At 43.9% G+C, this 26,298-nt stretch overlaps 1 protein-coding gene across 2 annotated transcripts; it reads right to left on the minus strand.

The window, feature by feature from the left end:
• Positions 1 to 35: 35 nt before the first annotated feature.
• LOC129814147 (myb-related protein A-like) lies at positions 36 to 26,244 on the minus strand. 2 transcript variants are annotated; one of them, XM_055866975.1, is made up of 15 exons: positions 26,160 to 26,244; positions 18,469 to 18,556; positions 18,154 to 18,235; positions 17,989 to 18,060; positions 17,787 to 17,879; positions 15,960 to 16,180; positions 15,428 to 15,611; positions 15,171 to 15,245; positions 13,443 to 13,664; positions 5,511 to 5,855; positions 3,350 to 3,489; positions 3,139 to 3,253; positions 2,786 to 2,905; positions 2,400 to 2,507; positions 36 to 2,241 (listed from the first exon to the last, which is right to left on the minus strand). In XM_055866975.1, exons 2-15 carry the CDS (start codon positions 18,504 to 18,506, stop codon positions 1,957 to 1,959), a joined length of 2,100 nt encoding a protein of 699 aa, XP_055722950.1. In that variant the 5' UTR covers positions 18,507 to 18,556; positions 26,160 to 26,244; the 3' UTR covers positions 36 to 1,956. The 2 variants fall into 2 exon arrangements, with proteins under 2 accessions (XP_055722950.1, XP_055722949.1); XM_055866974.1 differs by having other exon boundaries at positions 18,469 to 18,514; positions 26,160 to 26,219.
• Positions 26,245 to 26,298: the final 54 nt, after the last annotated feature.

Consider the following 26,298-nt stretch of genomic DNA (forward strand, 5'->3'; position numbering starts at 1 on the left):
ACACTCCTCTAGTGGGAACGTACTGCAACACAAGCTAATAGTTTGAACGTTTTATTATTACCAAACCGAGGTACATGTGCACGAGTTGGCAGTGACTCTATACACAGGTGACATAAACAATGTGTCATATAAAAACTGTGAAAAACAAATGTGTATAATTTCTATTTTATAGAAAGACCAAAGTGCTACATGTACCTTTTTCCCTCCAAACCTAGAATTAGGAACAGGTTTAAAAATAAACTATATTACAGGTAAACAAAATGTTAAATCATATTACAATAAATCTTTACACAAAGATGCAGTACACTTGAAATTAACTTTGATTGGAATATCCTTCAGTTGCCCTAGTACTCCTATCAACTGAAACCTATTTGATATTTAGCTGGATCTATTACCTATAGCTAGCACAGGTTGATAAAATACTTCTTAATGTAGGGTAAAACTAACACACTACTCTTCAGAATCAAATACTGTAGATCAACACTTGACTTTCTTAAAATGCCTTACAGAACTTTCTACATACTGTTTTATGATTTCAAATTAAAATCCATGTTTAAAACCTTGCTAAGAAAGGAATCAGTTTACATACCTATACATTTACAATTTAAGTTACCAGTAAGTGAAATCCTAATACATAAAACAAACTATTTGGACACCCAAGGAGCAAGTACTTTAACTTATGTACACCAACCAACTGCCAAATGTTTATTAAAGTATGTTTGTCCCAGGCAGTGTTTCTCCAATGGCTTCTGACCCTCAGACGTGCATGTCCTGCTTTGTCTCAGTAGCAGCAGAATATGCACACAGTACCATGCCACAAAGCCCAACTCCATCCCCCTTCTGGTAACAATAACAGTACATTCAATTATAACAAAATGTGTATGCTACATCCAAAGGAATACACAAATGTTGAAAACAATAAGTGCAATTTGCTTCTGCATAGATATCTGAGGTGGAAGGCTGTAAACTGTGTTTGTAATAATATGGGACAAAATGTGAATATGGGGCAGGATGTGTTCTGTGAATTGTTCAATGCTTTCATCTCCAGGGAGAGATTAGAAACACAAGCTATTGTCCAATTCAAAATAATTAGAACATGTTTACAGTCTGTGCAAAGAAGTAACAGTACATATCTTTATAAGTTTTGAAAAGTACTTTCAGTATCTAACATGATTCACTGATGAAGTGTTAAAAATTCCATTCTGTTGGGGGTTTTGTTTAGCGGTAAAACAGCATTAACACCATCAGATATCAATATCAACAATCAACAATATCAATATTATTTTTGATGAGAAAAGCTTCAAAGGCTTCTGCACAATGAATTACAAAAAGTTACAGATTCCAATTTCTTTGCACCTTCAACGCGGAAAACACTCATTAAATGCCTCCACCTTTCTCTTGCTACAGTATGCAATACATACACCACTTTTTATAGTGCAAAATCAACAGAGTTATGGTCTTTAATAAGGTTATTCGATACAAAATAACTTCAATGAACTGCTACCAGTATGGTTAATCGGCTACATGTTGTTAAATCATTTTCCTATCAACCTGTAATTGAAAATAGACAAATAAAAAAATCACAGGTGGTTGTTTTGTGTGAATCCATGGACAAAAAATAAAAGTAGGTAATATGATTTTTCCTACCTATAGTAAAATTGTCTAGTATTAGCATACCTCTGGGTAAAAACTATCTTAGTGACTGTTAGCGAGCCTGGCCCAGGTCTGTTTGTGCTCTCTTGCCAACTCCTATCGTCAGTGTCAAGCCAGAAAGCACATACAGTAGGATGAGGCTAACTGTTAGCTACTAAAGCTGTACTTACACAGGAAGCACAATTCTGATATTTTGCCCAATTACTGGCAAAAAATCGGATTGGTCAAAGGACCAATTAGTGGCAAACAAAATCAGAATTGGGCTGAATGTCTAAACACAGCCTAAGTAGTGTTGAGGTCCTGTCAGAGTACCAAGGTTCTGGAGGCACAGCCAGGTGTCTGGGAGCTGAGGAACTGTCTGGCCTGCTCAGCTACGATCATCTGATCATCAGTCTTCCCAAATACCACAGCATCCCACTCACAGTTGTCGTCTCTCCTCGGTGCGATGGTGAGGGTGTGGTGGGTCAGGTAACAGCATGGCTCCTCTCTCCCTGGTCCTACTCCAGGGGCTGGCGAGTACACCAGCTCCTCACAGCCCAGCATGGACGACCTCAGGGGGGCGCTGGTCAGCAGGCTCTCCCCATGGATCTGAGACAATGTGAGAGACCTTTAAAGTACTGTCTCATTCTTCAATGCTCTCTTAATTGTCCTTCACTCCCACCGTGGTTTGCCATCCTCATCTACAATAGTCTGTATGAATCTCATTTTCAGTGCTTCTGATGGCAACTTGAAAAGTGATATCTCACCTGTGCATTGTTGAAGTCTTCTTGGAAATAGAGTTGAGCACTGTGGCAGTCCTTATTCCAGGGTTCCGCAGCCAGGGATTTCCTAACACTCCTGGACGATGGAGCAACCTGGGTTACAAAACATGGAATGGATAAGACTGTAAAAAAAACTTTAATTCCATCTATGTTTAAGAATAATATATTTATTGAACGGCACTTTGAAGTCTTTATCACGCAGGTTCTGGTTTAGTCATTATCGTTTGTTGTTAGTTAAATGTGTCTTAAGCACCGCTATAGCCATAAGACATAATTGCCAGGAGGTGACAAATAAAGTTGATTGAACAGAATTGAATTACTTCATAATTACTGTGTACAAATCTCTATGGATGAATATGAGCTTCAGATACCTCATGTTTCCAGGAGGAGCAGAAGTCAGCCTGTGTTTCTGCATGAATTAACATATCAACCTTGTTTTCCCCTCTAAGCACCTCTTCCTCCAGGTAGGCCAGGGACTGGGGCTGCTGCATCTAACAGAACACACACACACACACACACACACACACACACACACACACACACACACACACACACACACACACACACACACACACACACACACACACACACACACACACACACACACACACACACACATCCCTCAGGAAGAGTTACAAAATACAACATCCCCTCACACACCAAATACAAAACAGATAATACAGACATGACTTATAAACATGTTATTCCTGTGGTATAAATATACCATCATTTTCAGCTGGGCCTGCATCTTCTCTTGGGTGGCCGTGACAGTCTTGAATGGTGTTGGAGTTAGTGGCATGGGAAACATGATGGCTTTACGAACCTTGGGGGTCCTGAACCTTGTAAAACAGTCAGACAGTACATGCATGTGAGAAAGCGTCTATTGGTGTAGGAGTGAAATATTAACACAGAACTGTTCTAGAAAACTCACTTACCCAGCATTCTCCTTCTGATACTTGGTTGTTAACTCCTTCTGGAGGGGGGTGGTGTTGGCACGTTGGTGACCGCACACTGGGGTGGACGTCAGAGCTGGGTTTTCTAGAGTCAAATCCTCAACTCCAGACACATTGAAAAACTACAGAAAAATACAGGGTAGTGTTTGTACCATATACTTATATAATATATCACAAATATACTCTATGGCAGGGGTCGGCAACAGGAGGCCTGTGGGCCCAAAACCAGCACGCAAGGGATTTTCTTCGACCCCCAACGTTTTTAGCCCAACGTTTTTAGAGGATTTTAGATTTTTGTTAAAAAATTCTGCTAAAAATGAGCTTAATTTAGGAAATCTGTTTACCAATTTACCAATCAAGGTACGAAAATGGTCATTTTCAAATCTATTTCTGGGCTTAGTTGAAGTATATTTGCAGTGTACAATTTATTCGAATTATGTTCCGGACCCCAACCATCCGCTCCGACCAAAAATCGGGGTGTTGCTGAATCTAGCTGCTTACCCCTGCTCTACTGTATGCAGGCTATTTGACAATCAAATTGTATTTGTTACATGCGCCAAATACAACAGGTGTATTCACCTTACCATGAAATGCTTACTTACAAGCCCTTAAGCAACAATGCAGTTAAGAGAAATAAGAGTTAAGAAAATATTTACAAAATAAAAAAGTAACAATAACAAGGCTAAATACAGTGGGTACCGGTACCAAGTCAATGTGCGGGGGTACAGGTTAGTCGAGGTAATATGTACATGTAGCTAGGGGTAAAGTGACAATGCATAGATAATAAACAGCTGAAGAAAAATGCAAATAGTCCGGGTAGACATTTGATTAGCTGTTCTGCAGTCTTATGGCTTGGGGGTAAAAGCAGTTAAGAAGCCTTTTGAACATAGACTTGGCGCTCCGGGTGGCTGGAGTCTTTGGCCATTTTTAAGGCCTTCCTCTGACACCGCCTGGTATAGAGGTCCTGGATGGCATGAAGCTTGGCCCCAGCGATGTACTGGGCCGTACGCACTACCCACAGTAGGACCTTGCGGTTGGAGGCCGAGCAGTTCACATACCAGGCGGTGAGTGCAATCAGTCAAGATGCTCTTGATGGTGCAGTTGTTTAACTTTTTGCGGATCTGAAGACCCATGCCAAATCTTTTCAGTCTCCTGAGGGGGAATAGGCGTTGTTGTGCCCTCTTCACGACTATCTTGGTGTGTTTGGACCATGATAGTTTGTTGGTGATGTGGACACCAAGGAACTTGTAGCTCTCAACTTGCTCCACTACAGCCCCGTCGATGAGAATGGGGGCATACTCGGCCCTCCTTTACCTGTAGTCCACGATCATCTCCTTTGTCTTGATCACGTTGGGGGAGAGGTTGTGGTCCTGGCACCCCACTCCCTATAGGCTGTCTCATCATTGTGGGTGATCAGGCCTACCACCGTTGTGTTAACGGCAAACTTAATGATGGTGTTGGATTCTTGCTTGGCCCCCATGTTGAGGATCAATGTGGCAGATGTGTTGTTGCCTACGCTTACCACCTGGGGGTGGCCTGTTACAAAGTCCAGGATCCAGTTGCAGAGGGAAGTGTTTATTCCCAGGGTCCTTAGTTGAGTGAAGAGCTCTGAGCGCACTATGGTGTTGAACGCTGAGCTGTAGTCAATGAACAGCATTCGCACGTAGGTGTTCCTTTTGTCCAGGTGTAAAAGGGCAGTGTGGAGTGCAATAGAGATTTTGTCATCTGTGGATCTGTCGGTGCCGTATGCAAATTAGAGTGGGTCTAGTGTTTCTGGGATGATGGTGTTGATGTGAGCCATGACCAGCCTTTCAAAGCAATTCATGTGCTACGGTTCGATAGTCATTTAGGCAGGTTATCTTGGTGTTCTTGGGCACAGGGACTATGGTGGTCTGCTTGAAACATGTAAGTATTACAGACTCTGTCAGGGACAGGTTGAAAATGTCAGTGAAGACACTTGCAAGTTGGTCAGCGCACGCTCTAGTACACGTCCTTGTAATCCGTCTTGCCCTGCGGCCTTGTGAATGTTGACCTGTTTAAAGGTCTTACAAAACAATGTATAGCATAAATCATAGATCAGTGGTTTGCTTAATTACTTGATGGTATTATATTATACGTTACCTACGTAGTCAGGACATCCTACCTGGGAGGGAGAGAATGGCAGTGCTTTGACATGAGTGATGCTAGGTGAGGTGGTGCTGTTGTTCAAAAAGGAGGTACTGTGACACTGACTGGCAGGGTACTGCTCCCCCCTCTCCCTCCTCTTCAGGATGGAGGGAGGTGTGCTCAGCTTAGTCACGGTGGGTGAAGAGGCAGGCATCAGTTCAGTGTATTTCTCACTCAGGTCCATTATGACTGAGTCCTCAAAATGGTAGCTAGCTCCTTCTGGCATCCCCACTTGAGAGACAGACAACATCACTTCCTGTTTCAGGGGCGAGCTCATTTCCTTCAAGCTGAAACTGGTCACCTCGCTCCAAGCCACTGGGTCCTACAGGGTCAAATAAGAATTAATGTTTTGACAAGATTATTATAACACAGTGACTATGCTTAATTGTATTTGGATTGTTAACCAGAAGTACACAACTTAACAGTTATCTGCATGTTCAATAACCTTAATCTATGAATATGACAAACTTGACAGGATGAAAAAACTGAGCCAGTGCTTCGTTTGAAAATAAACATGAGAGACAGGAGGAAAAAGAGCAGAAATAACATCACAGACTTAAATAGACAACATTTTGTAGTATTATATTGTATCTATGTGCCATACTGAGTCAGCCACAACAGGGAGACAGGAGGAGCAACACCATATAAATAGAATGACTATAATTTTCATTTTACTATTTTTTTTTTTAAACGACAAAATAAATAAAACCCACCATAACTCCTCTTGGATCACTATGATCAGGATCTGTTTTTATCGATTTCATAATGATTGTTATGTTTATTGATCAGATATGATGCATTTTACCACAATATCAACAAATACCAATGCAAAAATTCTCATTAAAGCAAGTCTTTGAAGTCCCCAAAAAGTTAAACAAATCAATTTCTAATATTTTTTCTAATAAAAAGCCCTGACACTGAAAACAAATATATTTAGAATGTAATTATTAAAATGTATTTTGGAATTTTTCCACAACACATAACCTTTTCTGAATCTAGTTTTATTTGTCATTACTCGTTTTTTTTTTTAGGTACGCATATTCGGATAAAGTACAAAAGTCACAGATTAAGCCCAAATTTCTAAAGTATACACTTTCTTTATCCTAATATTTTCTAAATATTGGTCCATTACGGTAATAATAAACAGGTTTCAGAAATGAGAATGCATGTTTTGGTAATGAGTGTTTCATAGTTCGTCATTGAAAAACTGTACCGAGCTCTATTAGAGATAAATCAACCCAATAAATCATCACACTGTGTAATTTGTCAATCCCAAATGACTTGCATAAAACTAAAATCCCTGAAAACGCAATTGACTAAAGACCCATTATATTAGCATAAGTACACTGAACAAAAATATAGAACTCAACAGGTAAAGTGTTAGTCCCATGTTTCATGAGTTGAACTAAAATATCCTTGAAATGTTCCACATGCACAAAAAGCATATCTCTCAAATTTTGTGCAAAAATCTAATCAAATTTTATATTTGTCACATACACATGTTTAGCAGATGTTATTGCGGGTGTAGCGAAATGCTTGTGTTTCAAGCTCCAACAGTGCAGTAATATCTAACAGTTAATATCTAACAATTTCTCAACAATACACACAAATGTAAAATAAAGGAATAGAATTAAGAATATATACATATTTGGATGAGCAATGTCAGAGCGGCATAGGAGATACAGTAGGATAGGATAGAATACAAAAATATAAAATATATAATATATAAAATATAATATATAAATATAATATATAAAATATATACAAAAATATAAATGAATGTCTGAGGAATATAAAATTCCTCAGACATTCTTGTGTCTTATATCATTTTAAAGGTAATCTTGTTGTTAATCCCACCAAAGTGTCCGATTTCAAATAGGCTTTTCAGTGAAAGCACTACAAACAATTATGTTAGGTCACCACCAAACCACAATAAGCACAGCCATTTTTTCCAGCGAAAGATAGCTTTCACAAAAAACAGAAATAGAGATCAAATTAATCACTAACCTTTGATTATTTTCATCAGATGACACTCATAGGACTTCATGTTACACATTACACAATACATGCATGTTTTGTTTGATTAAGTTCATATTTATATAAAAAAATCGGAGTTTACATTGACGCGTTAGATTCACTAGTTGCAAAAACATCAAGTGACTTTGCATAGCCACATCGTTTCAACAGAAATACTCATCAGAAATATAGATGATAATACAAGTTATACACATGGAATTATAGATATACCTCTCCTTAATGCAACCGCTGTGTCAGATTTCAAAAAAACTTTACGGAAAAATAAACCATGCAATAATCTGAGACGGAGCTCAGAACAATAGCCAAATTAGCCGCCATGTTGGACTCAACAGAAACCAGAAAATACATGATAAATGTTTCCTTACCTTTGATGAATTCATCAGAATGCAGTCCTAGGAATCCCAGGTCCACAATAAATGCTTGATTTGTTCGTTAATGTCCGTTATTTATGTCAAATTAGCTACTTTGGACATGTTTACCAAACGCCAAACCCAAAGCGCGTCCACTACCATCCAATATAACGTGACGAAATGTCCAAAAGTTCCGTTACAGTCAGTAGAAACATGTCAAACGATGTACTGAATCAATCTTTAGAATGTTGTTAACATACATCTTGAATAACGTTCCAACCGGAGAATTTCATCGACTTCAGTTGACCGATGGAACGGAGCTGACTCTCACGTGAACGCGCGTGTTCAATGCGTGATCACCTCCTGCCAGAGCTCACTAATTCCTGTCTCCTTCGGCCCCCCTTCACATTAGATTCATCAGACAAAGTTCTATTGACTGTTGACATCTAGTGGAAGGTGTAGGAATTGAAAACTCATCAATATCTCTCTGTGATTTCAATGAGAGCTTGGTTGAAAATTGGCACCCCCAGAAAAAATACAAACAGGATGTGGAACTTGTCAGGTTTTTGCCTGCCATGTGAGTTCTGTTATACTCACAGACATAATTCAAACGGATTTAGAAACTTCAGAGTGTTTTCTATCCAATATGAATAATAATATGCATATATTAGCAACTGGGAATGAGGAGCAGGCCATTTAATATGGGCACCTCTGTGCACCTTTCATCCAAGCTACTCAATACTGCCCCTTCAGCCATAAGAAGTTAACTAACCTCCAGACAAGCTTCAATGCCATACACCTCTCCTTCCGTTGCCTAAAACTGCTCTTAAATGCAAGTAAAACTAAATGCATGCTCTTCAACCGGTCGCTGCCCGCCCATCCAGCATCACTACTCTGGACGGTTCTGACTTAGAATATGTGGACAACTACAAAAACCTGGGTGTCTGGTTAGACTGTAAACTCTCCTTCCAGACTCACATTAAGCATCTCCAATCCAAAATTAAATCTAAAATCGGCTTCCTATTTCGCAACAAAGCATCCTTCACTCATGCTGCCAAACATACCCTCGAAAACTGACCATCCGACCAATCTTCGACAATGTAATTTGCAAAATAGCCTCCAACACTCTACTCAACAAATTGGATGCAGTCTATCACAGTGCCATCCGTTTTGTCACCAAAGCCCCATATACTATCCACCACTGCGACCTGTACGCTCTCGTTGACTGGCCCTCGCTTCATACTCGTCGCCAAACCCACTGGCTCCAGGTCATCTACAAGTCTCTGCTAGGTAAAGCCCCGCCTTATCTCAGCTCACTGGTCACCATTGCAGCACCCACCCGTAGCACGCGCTCCAGCAAGTATATCTCACTGGTCACTTCCAAAGCCAATTCCTCCTTTGCCCGCCTCTCCTTCCAGTTCTCTGAGGCCAATGACTGGAACGAACTGCAAAAATCACTGAAGCTGGAAACTCATATCTCCCTAACTAGCTTTAAGCACCAGCTGTCAGAGCAGCTCACAGATCACTGCACCTGTACATAGCCCATCTGTAATATAGCCCATCCAACTACCTCATCCCCATACTGTATTTATTTATCTTGCTCCTTTGCACCCCAGTATCTCTACTTGCACATTCATCTTCTGCACATCAATCACTCCAGTGTTTAATTGGTATATTGTAATTACTTCGCCACCATGGCCTATTTATTGCCTTACCTCCCTTATCTTACCTCAATTGCACACAATGTATATAGATTGTTTTCTACTGTATGTTTGTTTATTCCATTGCGTAACTCGCTGTTGTTGTATGTGTCGAACTGCTTTGCTGTCACGATCGTGTGGAGGATTTACGGACCAAAACGCAGCATTTGGAAAATACGCCATCTCGTTTATTTATGACGAAGGCAAAACGAAACAAAAAACACTTACACACCAAACAAAACAATAAACGATCGTGAAGCTACAAACGTTGTGCACATACAGACAGGCTACAAACGTTCTTACATAGACAATTACCCACAATCAATGAGAGCCTATGGTTACCCTAAATAAGGCTCCCAATCAGAGACAACCGAAATCAGCTGTCTCTAATTGGGAACTCATTCAGGTAACCATAGACTCTCCTAGATAACTAACCAACATAGACAACTCTAGACATATACACTCAACACAAAACCATCTACTACACCCCATAACCCCTTTACCAAATAAACACCCAAAACCAACAAAACATAAACATTCCCCATGTCACACCCTGACCTAACTAAAATAATAAAGAAAACAAAGAATAATAAGGCCAGGGCGTGACATAACCCCCCCCTTGAGGCGCGAACTCCGGGCGCACCATACACAGTCTAGGGGAGGGTCTGGGTGGGCTCCCCTCCACGGTGGCGGCTCCGGCTCTGGTCGTAGTCCCCACGTCACCACAGTACCTAACCACCTCCTAGGCCTCCTCCAAACGACCCCCCTCCACATTAACCCCATTGTATTAAGGGGCAGTTCCGGACTAAGGGACAGCTCCGGACTAAGGTCCAGTACCAGGGTAAGGGGCAGTACCAGGATCAGGGGCAGTACCAGGGTAAGGGGCAGTACCAGGGTAAGGGGCAGCACCAGGGTAAGGGGCAGCACCAGGGTAAGGGGCAGCTCCGGACTGAAGAATGGCAGCTCCGGACTGAGGGACTGCAGCTCCGGACTGAGGGATGGCCCATGGCTGGCTGACGGATCTGGCTGCTCATGGCTAGCTGACGGATCTGGCTGCTCATGGCTAGCTGACGGATCTGGCTGCTCATGGCTAGCTGACGGATCTGGCTGCTCATGGCTAGCTGACGGATCTGGCTGCTCATGGCTAGCTGACGGATCTGGCTGCTCATGGCTGGCTGACGGATCTGGCTGCTCATGGCTGGCTGACGGATCTGGCTGCTCATGGCTAGCTGACGGATCTGGCTGCTCATGGCTGGCTGACTGATCTGGCTGCTCCTGTCTGGTTGGCGGCTCTGGCAGATCCTGTCTGGTTGGCGGCTCTGGCAGATCCTGTCTGGTTGGCGGCTCTAGCGGCTCCTGTCTGGCTGGCGGCTCTAGCGGCTCCTGTCTGGCGGACGGCTCAGTGGGCTCATGGCAGACGGGCGGCTTTGCAGGCTCATGGCAGACGGGCGGCTTTGCAGGCTCATTGCAGACGGATGGCTCAGATGGCGCTGGGGAGACGGATGGCTCAGATGGCGCTGGGGAGACGGATGGCTCAGATGGCGCTGGGGAGACGGGCAGTTCAGTCATTGCTGTGCAGACGGCAGACTCCTGCCGGCTGAGGCGCACTGTAGGCCTGGTGCGTGGTGCCGGGACTGGTGGCACCGGGCTGGGGACACGCATCTCAGGGCTAGTGCGGGGAGCAGGAACAGGGCATACTGGACCCTGGGGACGCACATTAGGCCTAGTGCGTGGGGCCGGAACTGGTGGTACCGGACTGGGGACACGCATCTCAGGGCTAATGCGGGGAGCAGCAACAGGATGCACAGGACTCTGGAGACGCACAAGAGGCTTAGTGCGTGGTGCCGGAATTGGTGATACCGGGCTGGAGACACGCACCATAGGACGAGTGCGTGGAGGAGGAACAGGGCTCTGGAGACACACTGGAAGCCTGTTACGTGGTGTAGGCACTGGTGGCACTGAACTGGGGCGGGGAGGTGGCGCCGGAAATACCGGACCGTGCAGGCGTATTGGCTCCCTTGAGCATTGAGCCTGACCAACCTTACCTGGTTGAATGCTCCCCGTTGCCCGACCAGTGCGGGGAGGTGGAATAACCCGCACCGGGCTATGTAGGCGAACCGGGGACACCATGCGTAAGGCTGGTGCCATGTAAACCGGCCCGAGGAGACGCACTGGTGGCCAGATATGTAGGGCCGGCTTCATGACATCCGGCTCAATACTCAATCTAGCCCTGCCAGTGCGGGGAGGTGGAATAACCCGCACCGGGCTATGCACACGTACAGGAGACACCGTGCGCTCTACTGCGTAACACGGTGTCTGCCCGTACTCTCGCTCTCCACGGTAATTACAGGGAGTAGGCGCAGGTTTCCTACCTGACTTCGCCACTCTCCCTTTAAGCCCCCCCCAAAGAAATTTTTTGGGTTTTCCCACAGGCTTCCTACCGCTTCGTCGTGCTGCCTCCATTCGCCGGTATCCCTCCTCGCACTGCGCCAGAGAATCCCAGGCGGGCTCCGGCACTCTCCCTGGGTTGATCGCCCACCTGTCGATCTCCTCCCACGTAGTGTAACCCAGATCCTTTGTAGGTTCCTTTTCCTGCCTCCGAGCTAGCTCCTCATATCGCCGCCTCTCTGCTTTCGCTGCCTCCAGCTCAGCTTTGGGGCGGTTATATTCTCCTGGTACCTCCCGGTCTAAAATTTCCTCCCATGTCCATGAATCCTTGTATTGCTCCTGTTGCTTTGTTTTCCGCTGCTTGGTCCGATGGTGGGTAATTCTGTCACGATCGTGTGGAGGATTTACGGACCAAAACGCAGCATTTGGAAAATACGCCATCTCGTTTATTTATGACGAAGGCAAAACGAAACAAAAAACACTTACACACCAAACAAAACAATAAACGATCGTGAAGCTACAAACGTTGTGCACATACAGACAGGCTACAAACGTTCTTACATAGACAATTACCCACAATCAATGAGAGCCTATGGTTACCCTAAATAAGGCTCCCAATCAGAGACAACCGAAATCAGCTGTCTCTAATTGGGAACTCATTCAGGTAACCATAGACTCTCCTAGATAACTAACCAACATAGACAACTCTAGACATATACACTCAACACAAAACCATCTACTACACCCCATAACCCCTTTACCAAATAAACACCCAAAACCAACAAAACATAAACATTCCCCATGTCACACCCTGACCTAACTAAAATAATAAAGAAAACAAAGAATAATAAGGCCAGGGCGTGACATTTGCTTTATTCTTGGCCAGGTCGCAGTTGTAAATGAGAACTTGTTCTCAACTAGCCTACCTGGTTAAATAAAGGTTAAATAAAAATAAAAAAAGACATTAAATGAACTTGTGCTCATCTAAAGGACTACTCCTCTAGATAATGCATCATTAACTTGAAAAAATAAGTTTATGGTAATGAGTAACATGTCCACAGACACTGTTTTTACATAATGAATATTATAGTAAAATGTAAACTTCACCTAGTATTAAAAAACATCTGATTAATGGACAAACTACAGCAACATATTTAGTTTTGTATTCAAATAAGTTGGGTTTTTCTAAAGTAAAATTGTATAAAATGCCCCGAGGATGTAATACGGATGCTTTTTGGCAATAAGAATTTGGGCTGAAAATGTACAAAATTCAGACGAAAATGTCAAATGTATTTAAAATGAGACACAGTGCCATAAACTAGGCAACATAGTCTTCAGAATGATAGTTGATTGTTGCAGATGGATCATGGTTTTTCTAACAAATTTTGCTACTTCCATGGTTAAAAGTGCTTTCATGAGAATCACCCAACTGACCGAGTCTATGAGCTCCAGAGTCTCTGCGAACTCGGGGATGGTTTGTAGGGAGGAGAGGAGAGCGCTTGCCTCCACGGCCAGGAACCTGCTGGGAGACACAGGAGTGTAGACAGCCGAACCACGGCCCTCCATACTCTGGTTCCCCAAGCTGCTCAGGGTCGTGTTGGTCAGACCGTCGTCTGTCAGGCTGCTGGACCAGCTGGAGTAGTGGCCTTCTGTGTTCTGTGGAGATGGAGAAGGGGGGGGGGGAAGAAAGGTTAGCTTTGGTCCAGTTCGTCACATGCGGATTGCTAAAGGCATCAGCATGCTTCAGCTCGGCTGGCGCCTAGCAAAACTTGTCTAGTCGAACTGAACGAGTATATTCGCATAATCTCTTAAAAGACCTTTGCTTGAAAAAAAATAGAAAAATAGTGGCAATAGTACTGTTTGTCCATTTTGAGACACTGTAGCCAGTATACACTTCCTCAAAATAGTCCAAATTAATCTAAGATAACTAATACATTTTTACATTTTTACCGAGATCTTAGTCGAGGAATTTTAGATGTTTGGTGCAGTATTTCTCAATGAAAAAATGTGCATGAAAACGAGTCGTCTCTCGCTGAACGACAACAAAGACTTTATTGAAGAATCCCTACTTTTGACCAATCACCGACGAAGGGAAGTAAGCTTTGGCTTCAAACTTCGGCTTACCTCCAGAAAAAATGCTGTGTGCCTGTACAGCCGCAAAACCAAAGTCCAAAATATAACAAACTCTTCCAAACTGTTTCGGCTGGGAAGCAAGCGGACTCCTTAATGCTGAAAGCGCCGCGTAAGCAAGCCGTACATAACACCCTAGACCAGGGCTATGGAAAGGTCAGAACCAATGATAATTAGGACGAGGAGTTTTCCTGACCATGAGATCTGGCCAGGAAAACGTTTGGGCCCTAACCATGAGGTGTACATTTACCAATGTAGATGTAATGAGTGGACATTAGGGTGGACATTGGCAGGAGCCTCACTTTCATGCCGAAACTTAAACATGAACTGTGCATTTTTTCATTAATCTATCCAAAGAGGCCTCACAGGTGTTGTGAACAGCTAGCCTGGGTACCAGTAGAGGCAGCTAGCTAACCGGGGGTGAGTAGCTAGTTAATCATGAGTGAATGGCTGGCTAACCCGGGGTGAGCGGATGGCTAACCCGGGGGTGAGCGAATGGCTAACCCGGGGGTGAGCGAATGGCTAACCGGGGGTGAGCGAATGGCTAACCGGGGGTGAGCGAATGGCTAACCGGGGGTGAACGAATGGCTAACCGGGGGTGAACGGCTAGCTAACCGGGAGTGAACGGCTAGCTAACCGGAGGAGAGCTTGGGGATGGGAAGCCGGTGGGGAGGGTGGTAGGGTGGAGTTCTAGAACATACTACACTACTAACTACACATACGTGTTCCTTCTCACACATCCTTCTTACACAAGGCTTGTCGTCTCCTGACTTCGCTCTCGGCTGCCATAAGGAGCAGCTCGAGTTCCTTAATTCTCTGCTCTTTGTTGGAGGAGCCATCAGTGAACGACTGCTGGGGTACACGCAGCCCAGGAGATAGGAAAAACACCTGATTTATAAGTCTTATTCATCTCTTATCTTACATTGGATGCTGAATTACAGAGGAGGAACTACTATACATTGGTGGGAGGGAAGGAGTTCACTTGCAACATGGTTGAGCTAAGCTGATTGAGTGCAGAGAGCGGATACTCACCGGGACAAAGAAAGAGGTTTCAGGAACACTGTCCATGTACTGGCCATTCAACAAGCCAAGGGAATATCCTGAAATCTGCCAAAACACACATTCATAACACAAACATTGTAATAGAATGAACAAACCGTTTGGGACTGATTTCATCCTGATTTCAGTGATTTTCAGTCGATTTTAGTGAAATTTGATTTTCAATTCAGAATGATATTAGGCTATTCTTCAGCCTAGTTGCTTGTGCTGATTGGTAAATCTGTGCTCACCTTTGTAGGGATAGTCATGAAATAGTGATTCTGTCTCCGCCAGGATGAGCCGGAAGACTTGGTTCTTTTCTTGATGGAAGCCTTGGTCTTGTGCACCCGAGTCGGGACGTCCTGCAGATAGCCCTCATGCTCCACCTTCCTAAGCATGGTCGAGTTCCAGTGATTCTTTATAGAGTTATCTGTCCTATGGGGGGGATTCAGACCAAAGAAATGGAATTAGAACAATATTATGTTCTATATTGTCAACACTATATTTGTTGTTATTTGTTATATATCCCTGCGATTCAGACAAACAAAATATTTGATTAATCTCATGAGATTTCTACATATAAAGTCTGATGCCATGAGACAGATACTTCGCCCAAAATATCACGCTATTCCCTACATTGTGCACTACTTTTGACCAGATCCCTATGGGCCCTCGTCAAAAGTAGTGAACTATATAGAGAATAGGGTGCCATTTGGGACGCAAACCGAGTGTTTTAGCCTGTGATAACAGTGTTATTATGGGTTGTTATAAAAGTGTTATTACCTGCCAGGCAGCAGCTTGGCTATCTCAGCCCAGCGGTTCCCGATACGTTTGTGAGCAGCGTATATGATCCGATCCTCCTCCTGAGTCCAGCACGACTTCTTCACCTCAGGGTTAAGGTGGTTGTGCCAGCGCTCCCGGCACTGCTTGCCGATACGCCCGTGCAGATGCTTGGCAATGATGGACCAGCGCTTGGGGCCATACCTGTGCACCAACTCGATGACCTGTGCACAGATACATTGACACACAGCAAGATTAAGAATTTGTGAACGTGTGATACATACACACTACATGGACAAAAGTATGTGGACATTCCAATTTGTGGATTCAGATCTTTCAGCCACACCTGTTGCTGAAAGGTGTATAAAATTGAGCACACCGCCATGCAATCTCCATAGACAAACATTGGCAGTAGAATGGCCTTACTGAAGTGCTCAGTGACTTTCAACATGGCACCATCATAGGATGCCACCTTTCCAACAAGTCAGTTCGTCAAATTTCTGCCCTGCTAGAGCTGCCCCAGTCAATTGTAAGTGCTGTTATTGTGAAGTGGAAACGTACAGGAGCAACAACGGCTGAGCCGCGAAGTGGTAGGCCACACAAGCTCACAGAAAGGGACCGCCACTGCTGAAGCGTGTAAAAATTGTCCTCGGGGGGCCTCCCGGGTGGCGCAGTGGTCTAGGGCACTGCATCGCAGTGCTAGCTGCGCCACCAGAGTCTCTGGGTTCGCGGCCAGGCTCTGTCGCAGCCGGCCGCGACCGGGAGGTCCGTGGGGCGACGCACAATTGGCATAGCTTCGTCCGGGTTAGGGAGGGTTTGGCCGGTAGGGATATCCTTGTCTCATCGCGCTCCAGCGACTCCTGTGGCGGGCCGGGCGCAGTGCGCGCTAACCAAGGGGACCAGGTACACGGTGTTTCCTCCGACACATTGGTGCGGCTGGCTTCCGGGTTGGAGGCGCGCTGTGTTAAGAAGCAGTGCGGCTTGGTTGGGTTGTGCTTCGGAGGACGCATGGCTTTCGACCTTCGTCTCTCCCGAGCCCGTACGGGAGTTGTAGCGATGAGACAAGATAGTAATTACTAGCGATTGGATACCACGAAAATTGGGGAGAAAATGGGATAAAATTTTAAAAATTAAATTTAAAAAAATAAATAAATTGTCCTCGGTTGCAAAACTCACTACCAAGTTTCAAACTACCTCTGGAAGCAACTTCAGCACAATAACTGTTCATCGGGAGCTTCATGAAATGGGTTTCCATGGCCGAGCAGCCACGAACAAGCCTAAGATCACCATGCGCAATGCCAAGCGTCGGATGGAATGGTGTAAAGCTTGCCACCATTGGACTCTGGAGCAGTGGAAACACGTTCTCTGTAGTGATGAAACACTTCACCATCTGTTTGGTGGAGGAGGAATAATAGTAGTCTGGGGCTGTTTTTCATTGTTTGGGCTAGGCTCCTCAGTTCCAGTGAAGGGAAATCTTAATGCTACAGCATACAATGACATTCTACACGATTCTGTGCTTCCAACTTTGTGGCAACAGTTTGGGGAAGGACTTTTCCTGTTTCAGCATGACAATTCCCCTGTGCACAAAGCAAGGTTAATCCAGAAATGGTTTATTGAGATCGGTGTGGAAGAACTTGACTGGCCTGCACAGAGCCCTGACCTCAACCCCATCAAACACCTTTAGGATGAATTGGAACGCAGACTGCGAGCTAGGCCTAATTGCCCAAAATCAGTTCCCGACCTCACTAATGTTTGACGAGCAGGTGTCCACATACTTTTGGTCATGTAGTGTACTTGGTAGACAGAAAACTGAATAGAAACTGTCTTCACCCTCTCATCCTCCTCCTTGGTCCATGGCCCTTTCACCAGCTCTGGGTTGAGCACCTTTTGCCATCGGTGCTGACACTGAGACTCAGACCTTTTCTGTCAGAATTAATAAATGCAAAAAAAGGAGGAAAACATCAGTCCTATATACGAGTACACAAGGGACAAAGATGTCAGAGTTGGGCATATTTGTGTGGGTGACACTTACCTTGAAATTATCTGCGATCACATTCCAATCATCTGCTCCGTGTTCATCCACAAGCCTCTTCAGCCTCTCATCCTTGTGATCACAAGGGAGAAACAGATTAAATATTATTTTCTTGGGAGTTGAATAAGCTACCACAGAAGACAACTCAGTCAGGAAATGACTTACCTCTTCCCTCGACCACTTGACTTTCTGCAAAGACTTCTTGGGACATTTCACCTCAATGCAGTCATGGTCATCCCCAACATCACTGAAAAAGGAAGGACTAATAAGGTTAATATACAAGAGAGGAGAGGAGAATAATGTTTACAGGCCTTTCTAGGGAGTTTTTCCTAGACACCGTGCTTCTACACCTGCATTGCTTGCTGTTTGGGGCTTTAGGCTGGGTTTCTGTACAGCACTTTGAGATATCAGCTGATTTAAGGGCTATATAAATAAATTTGATTTTGATTTGACAGTGAACAGACATCCCCTCAAACTTACCAAAGGTATCGACGTCTTCTGCTGCCGCTGCTAGCCATACTGTATCCTGTTCAAATTGTTTTTGTTATGCAGCAACCTTATTGACAAACTATGGAGAAAGCATACAACAAGCAACAGATTCTGATTAAATGTAGTTTGCTGAAATAATAGAATAGATAAAATAGGTATGAAGGGCTTGCAGACTATTACGGATTACAAAGGTGGACCCAGCCTTGAGTTGCCCAGTGACGCAGACCTCCCAGACTAGCTAAATGCCTTCTATGCTTGCTTCGAGGTAAACAACACTGAGTCGTACATGAAAGCCCCTGCTGTTCTGGACGAATGTGTGATCTCACTCACGTCAGCCACGGAGAGCAAGACGTTTAAAGGCTGCTGGGCCAGACGGAATACCAGGGCGCGTTCTCAGAGCATGCACAGACCAGCTTCAAGACATTTTCAACCTCTCCTTGTCCCAGTCTGTAATCCCAACATGTTTCAAGCTGACCACCATTGTTCCTGTTCCAAATAACTCTAAGGTAACCTGCCTAAATGACTATCATCTGGAAATGACTTACATCTGTAATCATGTGTGCTTTTGAAAGGCTGGTCATGGCACATAAACACCATCAGATACCATGGACCCACTCCAATTCGCATACCGCCCCAACAGATCAACAGATGACGCAATCTCAATTGCACTTCACACTGCTCTCTCCCACCTGGACAAGAGGAATACCTATGTAAGAATGCTGTTCATTGAATACAGCTCAGTGTCAACACCATAATCCTTCCACACTCATCACCAAGCTTAGGACCCTGGGACTGAATACCTCCCTCTGCAACTGGATTCTGGACTTTCTGATGGGCCGCCCCCAGGTGTTGAGGGTAGGCAACAAAACCTCTGCCACACTGACCCTCAACACAGGGCCCCCCTGGGGTGTGTGCTTAGTCCATCCTGTACTACCTGTTCACCCACGCCTGCGTGGCTACGCACAACTCTGTGGCATATTGTATCAGAGGCCACGTGACCGCTTAGGGGACGCACAGCCCACGCAGAAGGGTAGGAGAGCGGGAGATCTCAGCTCAATGCACAATACTTGTACGACGTCAGTTAACTTGAATGAAGAAGGACTTGTGTTTTAAGGAAGAGTTATTTTCTTTAGTATTTCTTAGACAGGAGGATACAACATGGTACCAGGAGTGACACAACTCACCTTTGACTCCTCCATCATCAAGTTTTGGTCGGAAATGCTGAACGGCGCCAGGAGGCTTCACGTCAAATAGCTAACTTTAGCTATATAGCCACTGGGCTAACAAGAGTGATGTAAAAATAACCACGCCGGAGCTAACGGAGCGTGCAGTGCACGTAGCTGGTCATTTTGCAGTGCTAGCTGGCTAACGACATTGAGGCGCTAAAGCCTCCAACAGAACGGAAACTTCACAGCAACGTTGAAGATCAATGGAATCGGTTCAAGCACTGTTTCACCCTCTGGCGGCGATAGGAGCGGTTGATAAAGACGCCGCACAAAAGGTCGCCCGGTTTCTCACAGTAGGTTGCTCGGACGCTACTGATGTCTACAACAGCTTTCAGCTACCGGATGAAGAGCAAGCAGATTATGAACTGGTATTAGCCAACTTTCAGACTTTTTGTAATGCCAGAAGAAACAAGACATTTGATAGGTATGTTTTCAACAGTAGATGTCAGAATGAAACAGACTGTTGAGGAATTTATTATGGACTTGAAACTGAAATGTCAGTCGTGTAATTTTGGTCAAATTGCAGACTTGCTGATACGAGATAGAATTGTCATGCGGGTGAGAGACAAGGGGCTGAAAGAAAAGTTACTTGGTGAGAATGAATTGACACAAGAAAGAGCAACACAAATGTGTCAAGCTAGCAAGGTGACTCAGTCGCATTAGGTCAATTGACAGTGTTGTTCTTAATGACACAGTATGCAAAGTGAAGTATGTTAGCAAAGGAAGAGCTATAGATAAACGGCTAACTTCAAAGGACAGCACCGACAGCAGTCAGCAGCACACTTCAGGGAACCAGCACTCGTGCAGAAACTACAGAGGAGAGCACAGACCTCGCCAGTACCCAGCATATAGAAAAGAGTGCTACAACTGTGGCATGAAAAAGCACTTCACACTCAAATACAGGCAGCCTAGACAACAAAATACAGTACACTGTGTCAACGAGGACTAGGAAACAACAGTGACAATGAGTACAGTGAGGGGTCTTTGGGTGACACCTTTGTGAGAACAGTCGCACTTGCCGGACCAGACAAGGACTGGACTGCTACCTACAAGACTAATGGAACTGACATTGTGTTCAAACTTAACACTGGAGCACAGGTCGACATAATTCCAGAGACTGAATTGTTAATTGTTACTGTTTCAGGTAAAACCAGTGGTGAACACAAAACAAATGATAAGACTGAACGCTTATAGTGGTGAAGCAATTGCCACTTCAGGGTCATGCACATTGGTGCTGTAGTTAGATGCTAAATCTCACAAGGTTCCGTTTGTCATAGTAAAGGGAGAAAAAACAGCCATCATTGGGTTAGTCATGTAACTTACTGGATCTGGTGAAACGGTTTGATACAGTGAATGGTTAAATTACTAATATTGAGGACGCATATGCTGATGTTTTTCAGGGAAAACTCATGGTGCAACACAAAATCGAGTTAGAGCAGCCAAATAGACCAGTGATCCATGCACTTAGGAAGGTACCATTATCACTAAGAGACCAGCTAAAAGCAGAGCTACTGAGGCTAGAGTCCTTAGATATCCGAGACAAAGTAGAAGAGCCTACTGAATGGGTCGAATGGGTCCACTCACTAGTAATAGTGGAGAGGAAAGACGGCTCGCTTAGACTGTGTATGGATCCAAAAGAGCTAAACAAGTATGTAAAAAGGGAACACTTTTAGCTGCCTACCAGAGGGGAGATATTTGGGGACATAGTAGGTGCTAAATAATTCTCAAAGCTAGATACCTCCTTGGGGTTTTGGAAAATCAGTCTAGACAAGGCTTTGTACTTTCAATACTCATTTTGGTAGGTATTCATTTAAAAGACTCCCGTTTGGTCTCACTTCAGCACCAAAAGTCTTTCATAGGACAGTTCAACAGATATTTGAGTGTGCCAGGCACAAAAATGTACATTGATGATGTCCTAATATGGGGTCAGATTCTTGAAGAGCACAACACAATTATGCTTATCTATGGTAAAACAGTGTGGGCCGAAACAGATCTATTGCAAAGAAAAGTCTAAAATACACACCACCAAGGATACAGAGACTGTTTCTAAAACTTCAGAAATATGACTTGCAACTTGAGTACAGACCAGGAAAATAATTGTTAGTGGGCACATTGTCTATAGCTTTTGACAGCTCAGAACCAAACCAGATATATGAGCAGGACGAGACCATACATGTAAACCTTCAGAATGAGTTGCCCAGTCTCATAGATGAAATGTGGACAGTTATTTCACGTGCTACTGCAGAAGATGAATGTTTGTAAAAGGGTATTCAAGTCAAAACATGTGGGTGGTCTGTACAAGGTATACCATAACCTTATGGTCTATACAGGGATGAGCTATCTGTACTTGATGGAATTCTGTTTAAGGGTTGAGGTATTGTGATTAGAGATCGACCGATTATGATTTTTCAACGCCGATACCGATTATTGGAGGACCAAAAAAAGCAGATACCGATTAATCGGACGATTTTTAAAATGTATTTGTAATAAACAACAATACTGAATGAACACTTATTTTAACTTAATATAATACATTAATACAATCAATTTAGCCTCAAATAAATAATGAAACATGTTCAATTTGGTTTAAATAATGCAAAAACAAAGTGTTGGAGAAGAAAATAAAAGTGCAATATGTGCCATGTAACAAAGCTAACGTTTAAGTTCCTTGCTCAGAACATGAGAACATATGAAAGCTGGTGGTTCCTTTTAACATGAGTTTTCAATATTCCCAGGTAAGAAGTTTTAGGTTGTAGTTATTATAGGAATTATAAGACTATTTCTCTCTATACCATTTGTATTTCATTAACCTTTGACTATTGGATGTTCTTATAGGCACTTTAGTATTGCCAGTGTAACAGTATCGCTTCCATCCCTCTCCTCGCTCCTACCTGGGCTCGAACCAGGAACACAACAACAGCCACCCTCGAAGCGGCGTTACCCATGCAGAGCAAGGGGAATAACTACTCCAAGTCTCAGAGCGAGTGACGTTTGAAACGCTATTAGAGCGCACCCCGCTAACTAGCTAGCCATTTCCCATCGGTTACACCAGCCATATCTCGGGAGTTGATAGGCTTGAAGCATAGCGAAGACCTTCTGGCAAAACGCAGGAAAGTGCTGTTTGAATGAATGCTTACGAGCCTGCTGCTGCCTACCACCGCTCAGTCAGACTGCTCTATCAAATCATAGACTTAGTTATAACATAATAACACACAGAAATACGAGCCTTAGGTCATTAATATGGTCGAGTCCGGAAACTATCATCTCGAAAACAAGACGTTTATTCTTTCAGTGAAATACGGAACCGTTCCGTATTTTATCTAACGGGTGGCATCCATAAGTCTAAATATTCCTGTTACATTGCACAACCTTCAATGTTATGTCATAATTATGTAAAATTCTGGCAAATTAGGCGGCCCAAACTGTTGCATATACACTGACTCTGCATGCAATGAACGCAAGAGAAGTGACACAATTTCACCTGGTTAATATTGCCTGCTAACCTGGATTTCTTTTAGCTAAATATGCAAGTTTAAAAAATATATACTTCTGTGTATTGACTTTAAGAAAGGCATTGATGTTTATGGTTAGGTACACATTGGAGCAACGATACGCACCGCATCGATTATATGCAACGCAGGACACGCTAGATAAACTAGTAACATCATCAACCATGTGTAGTTAACTAGTGATTATGATTGATTTATTGTTTTTTATAAGATAAGTTTAATGCTAGCTAGCAATTTACCTTGGCTTCTTACTGCATTCGCGTAACAGGCAGGCTCCTCGTGGAGTGCAATGTAATCAGGTGGTTAGAGCGTTGGACTAGTTAACTGTAAGGTCACAAGATTGAATTCCCCGAGCTGACAAGGTAAAAATCTGTCATTCTGCCACTGAACGAGGCAGTTAACCCACCGTTCCTAGGCCGTCATTGAAAATAAGAATGTGTTCTTAACTGACTTGCCTAGTTAAATAAAGATGAAATAAAGGTGTCCAAAAATACAGATTTCCGATTGTTATGAAAACTTGAAATCGGCCCCAATTAATCGGCCATTCCGATTAATCGGTCGACCTCTAATTGTGATACCAAGTGTGTTACAGAAAAACATGTTGATCAAAATACACAAAGGCCATCTAGGGATAGAAAAGTCAAAACGACATGCAAAAGCAGTGTTATTCTGGCCCAAGATGAATGCTGATATAGAGCAGCCAGTTTGTGAAACATGCCATAAATAGCAGTCAAAACAGAGCAGAGCCAATGTGGGTTGAGGAAAAAGAGGTAATGAGAACATGGGGCAAAGTAGGAATAGATCTCTTTTCTCTTGAAGGCAAGAACTATGTTCTACTGATGGACTATTACTCTCATTACCCAGAGAGCTTTGCTGAAGGACATTCCTGCTAGTCAGGTGTTAACTCACATTAAGTCCTTCTTTGCTCGTCATAGGGGAGCAGAGGTAGTCCATACGGACAACGCATGAGTTCAACTTTCAGTGATTTTGCTAAACTGTACAGGGTCAAGCATGTCACATCCAACCCACTGTGCCCACAGTCTAATGGGTTAGTCGAGTACGGTGTCAAAACAATGAAACTACTGCTTAAGAAAGATATGTATCTAGCTTTGCTAAACTACAGGGCTACTCCACTAAAACATGGTCCGTCTCCCCGGCAGAGCTGTTGTTCAACAGGAAACTCAAAACTAGGTTGCCAGTACTCCTAGAAACAGACAGGATGACAAGGTTATTCTTAACAAACAGAGGGAAAAGAGTGAATAGAAAAGGTACTATGACACAGGGTCCAAGGTGCTCAGTGCACTCAGTCCAAATTTATAGAGAATTGTTATTGTAATTGTTTTATCAAGTTTGCTGACGACACAATGGTGGTAGGCCTGATCACCGACAGCGATGAGACAGCTTACAGGGAGGACAGAGACCTGTCAATGTGGTGCCAGGACAACAACCTCTCCCTCAACATCAGCTAGACCAAGAAGCTAATTGTGGACTAGAGAAAACACGGGGGCGAGCACGCCCCCATCCACATCGATGGGGCTGTAGTGGACCGGGTCGAGAGCTAACATGGTCCTCTCGCACAGTCGTGAAGAAGGCACGACAGCGCCTCATCACCCTCAGGAGGCTGAAAAGATTTGGCATAGGCCCTCAGATCCTCAGGAACTTTTACACGTGCACCATCGAAAGCATCCCGACTGGTTGTATCACTGCCTGGTATGGCAACCGCTCTGCAATCGACAGCAAGGCCCTAAAAAAGGGTGGTGCAGACAGCCCAGTGCGTCCCTGGGGGCAAGCTCCCAGCCATCCAAGACATTCATGCCAAATGGTGTCTGTTAGTGACCCAAAACATTTCCAACGTCTCCACCCACCTGAGCCATGGGCTGTTTTCCTTGCTCCCGTCCAGTAGGCGGTGCTAGAGCATCGGGTCTCGGACCAACAGGCTCCGAGACAGCTTCTTTCCACGGGCCATAAGACTGTTGAATAGTTACTACCCCTGCACTCCCACAGACTACCTGCTCTGTCTCTATGCTCAACGACAGGTCTCTACCACTCAGACACACACCTACACTCTTCTCATTCACGCATACACACTCATGCACCCACGTTCACCACAGACTCACACCACATACTCTGGCTCCAATACCCAAGCCAACAAGGTGAAACGTCTCTCGATGTGCCCTTGAGCAAGGGACTTAACCCTAATTTGCTCCAGGGGTGCCGTACTACTTTAGCTGACCCTGTAAAACAACCCATTTCACTGCACCTATCCGGTGTATGTGACAATATACAGTATATATTTTTAAGTGATTACTATTAAGGTTCGCTGATGCTATATTGTTTATTATTATTACCACTAGTCTTTATCCTGCTACAAGCCACTTTCTACCTGTTATATTATTGATTATTATTATAATTGGTATTTATCCTGCTGCTAGTCACTTTTACCCTTGTTTACATGTGTATACCTACCTCAATCACTCCAGGACCCCTGCACATTGTAATAATGGTACTGGCACTGACCTGGATATAACTGCATGATCGTGCTTCTCTTTGTATTTTACGTGTGTTTTTCTTATCTAACGGTATATTATTAGCTACCTTTATTTCTGCATTGTTGGAAAGAGCTCACAAGTTAAACATTTCACTGTACTGTTTTACACCTGCTGTATCCTGTGCATGTGACAATAAATAAAACGTTTTACACTTGAAACTAGGTGGCTAGCTAGTAAGAAGCTAACGTCTACAAATTAGCCAACTAATCAGTCTGGCTAGCTAAAACTAGCTATACCTTTGTTACGGTTAACGATAAGTTACTTGGCTGAGCCAGTTAGCTCAAATAACAATTTACTAAACATCCTATGTTTGTTATTCATGTGGTTGAGTTTATGACTGACGATCAAACACTATTCTATATTCTGTTTCCACCTCATGTCTTCATCTTGCTACTCACATCCCATCTCCTTTAGACTTATTTAAATTATCCGTGGTGGTACCGTCTCTTGGGGGACACTTGTTCAGAAATGTCTATCCCGCCGATTCTCGCGCCCACCCCGGTTCAGCGCACGCGGACTCTCTCCTCATTGGTCAGA

Source organism: Salvelinus fontinalis, chromosome 17, assembly GCF_029448725.1.
Source record: "Salvelinus fontinalis isolate EN_2023a chromosome 17, ASM2944872v1, whole genome shotgun sequence".
Classification (NCBI taxonomy): domain Eukaryota; kingdom Metazoa; phylum Chordata; class Actinopteri; order Salmoniformes; family Salmonidae; genus Salvelinus; species Salvelinus fontinalis.

Bases quoted from the DNA above. Each gene is read 5' to 3' on its own strand.
- LOC129814147 (XM_055866975.1), bottom strand. From the start codon at position 18,506: ATGGCTAGCAGCGGCAGCAGAAGACGTCGATACCTTTG. The intron at 18,061-18,153 runs GTAAGTCATTTC...TGTGATCACAAG, and splicing joins TCAAGTGGTCGAGGGAAGAG to GATGAGAGGCTGAAGAGGCT. The intron at 5,856-13,442 runs GTCAGTTGGGTG...TTGACCCTGTAG, and splicing joins CTCTGGAGCTCATAGACTCG to GACCCAGTGGCTTGGAGCGA.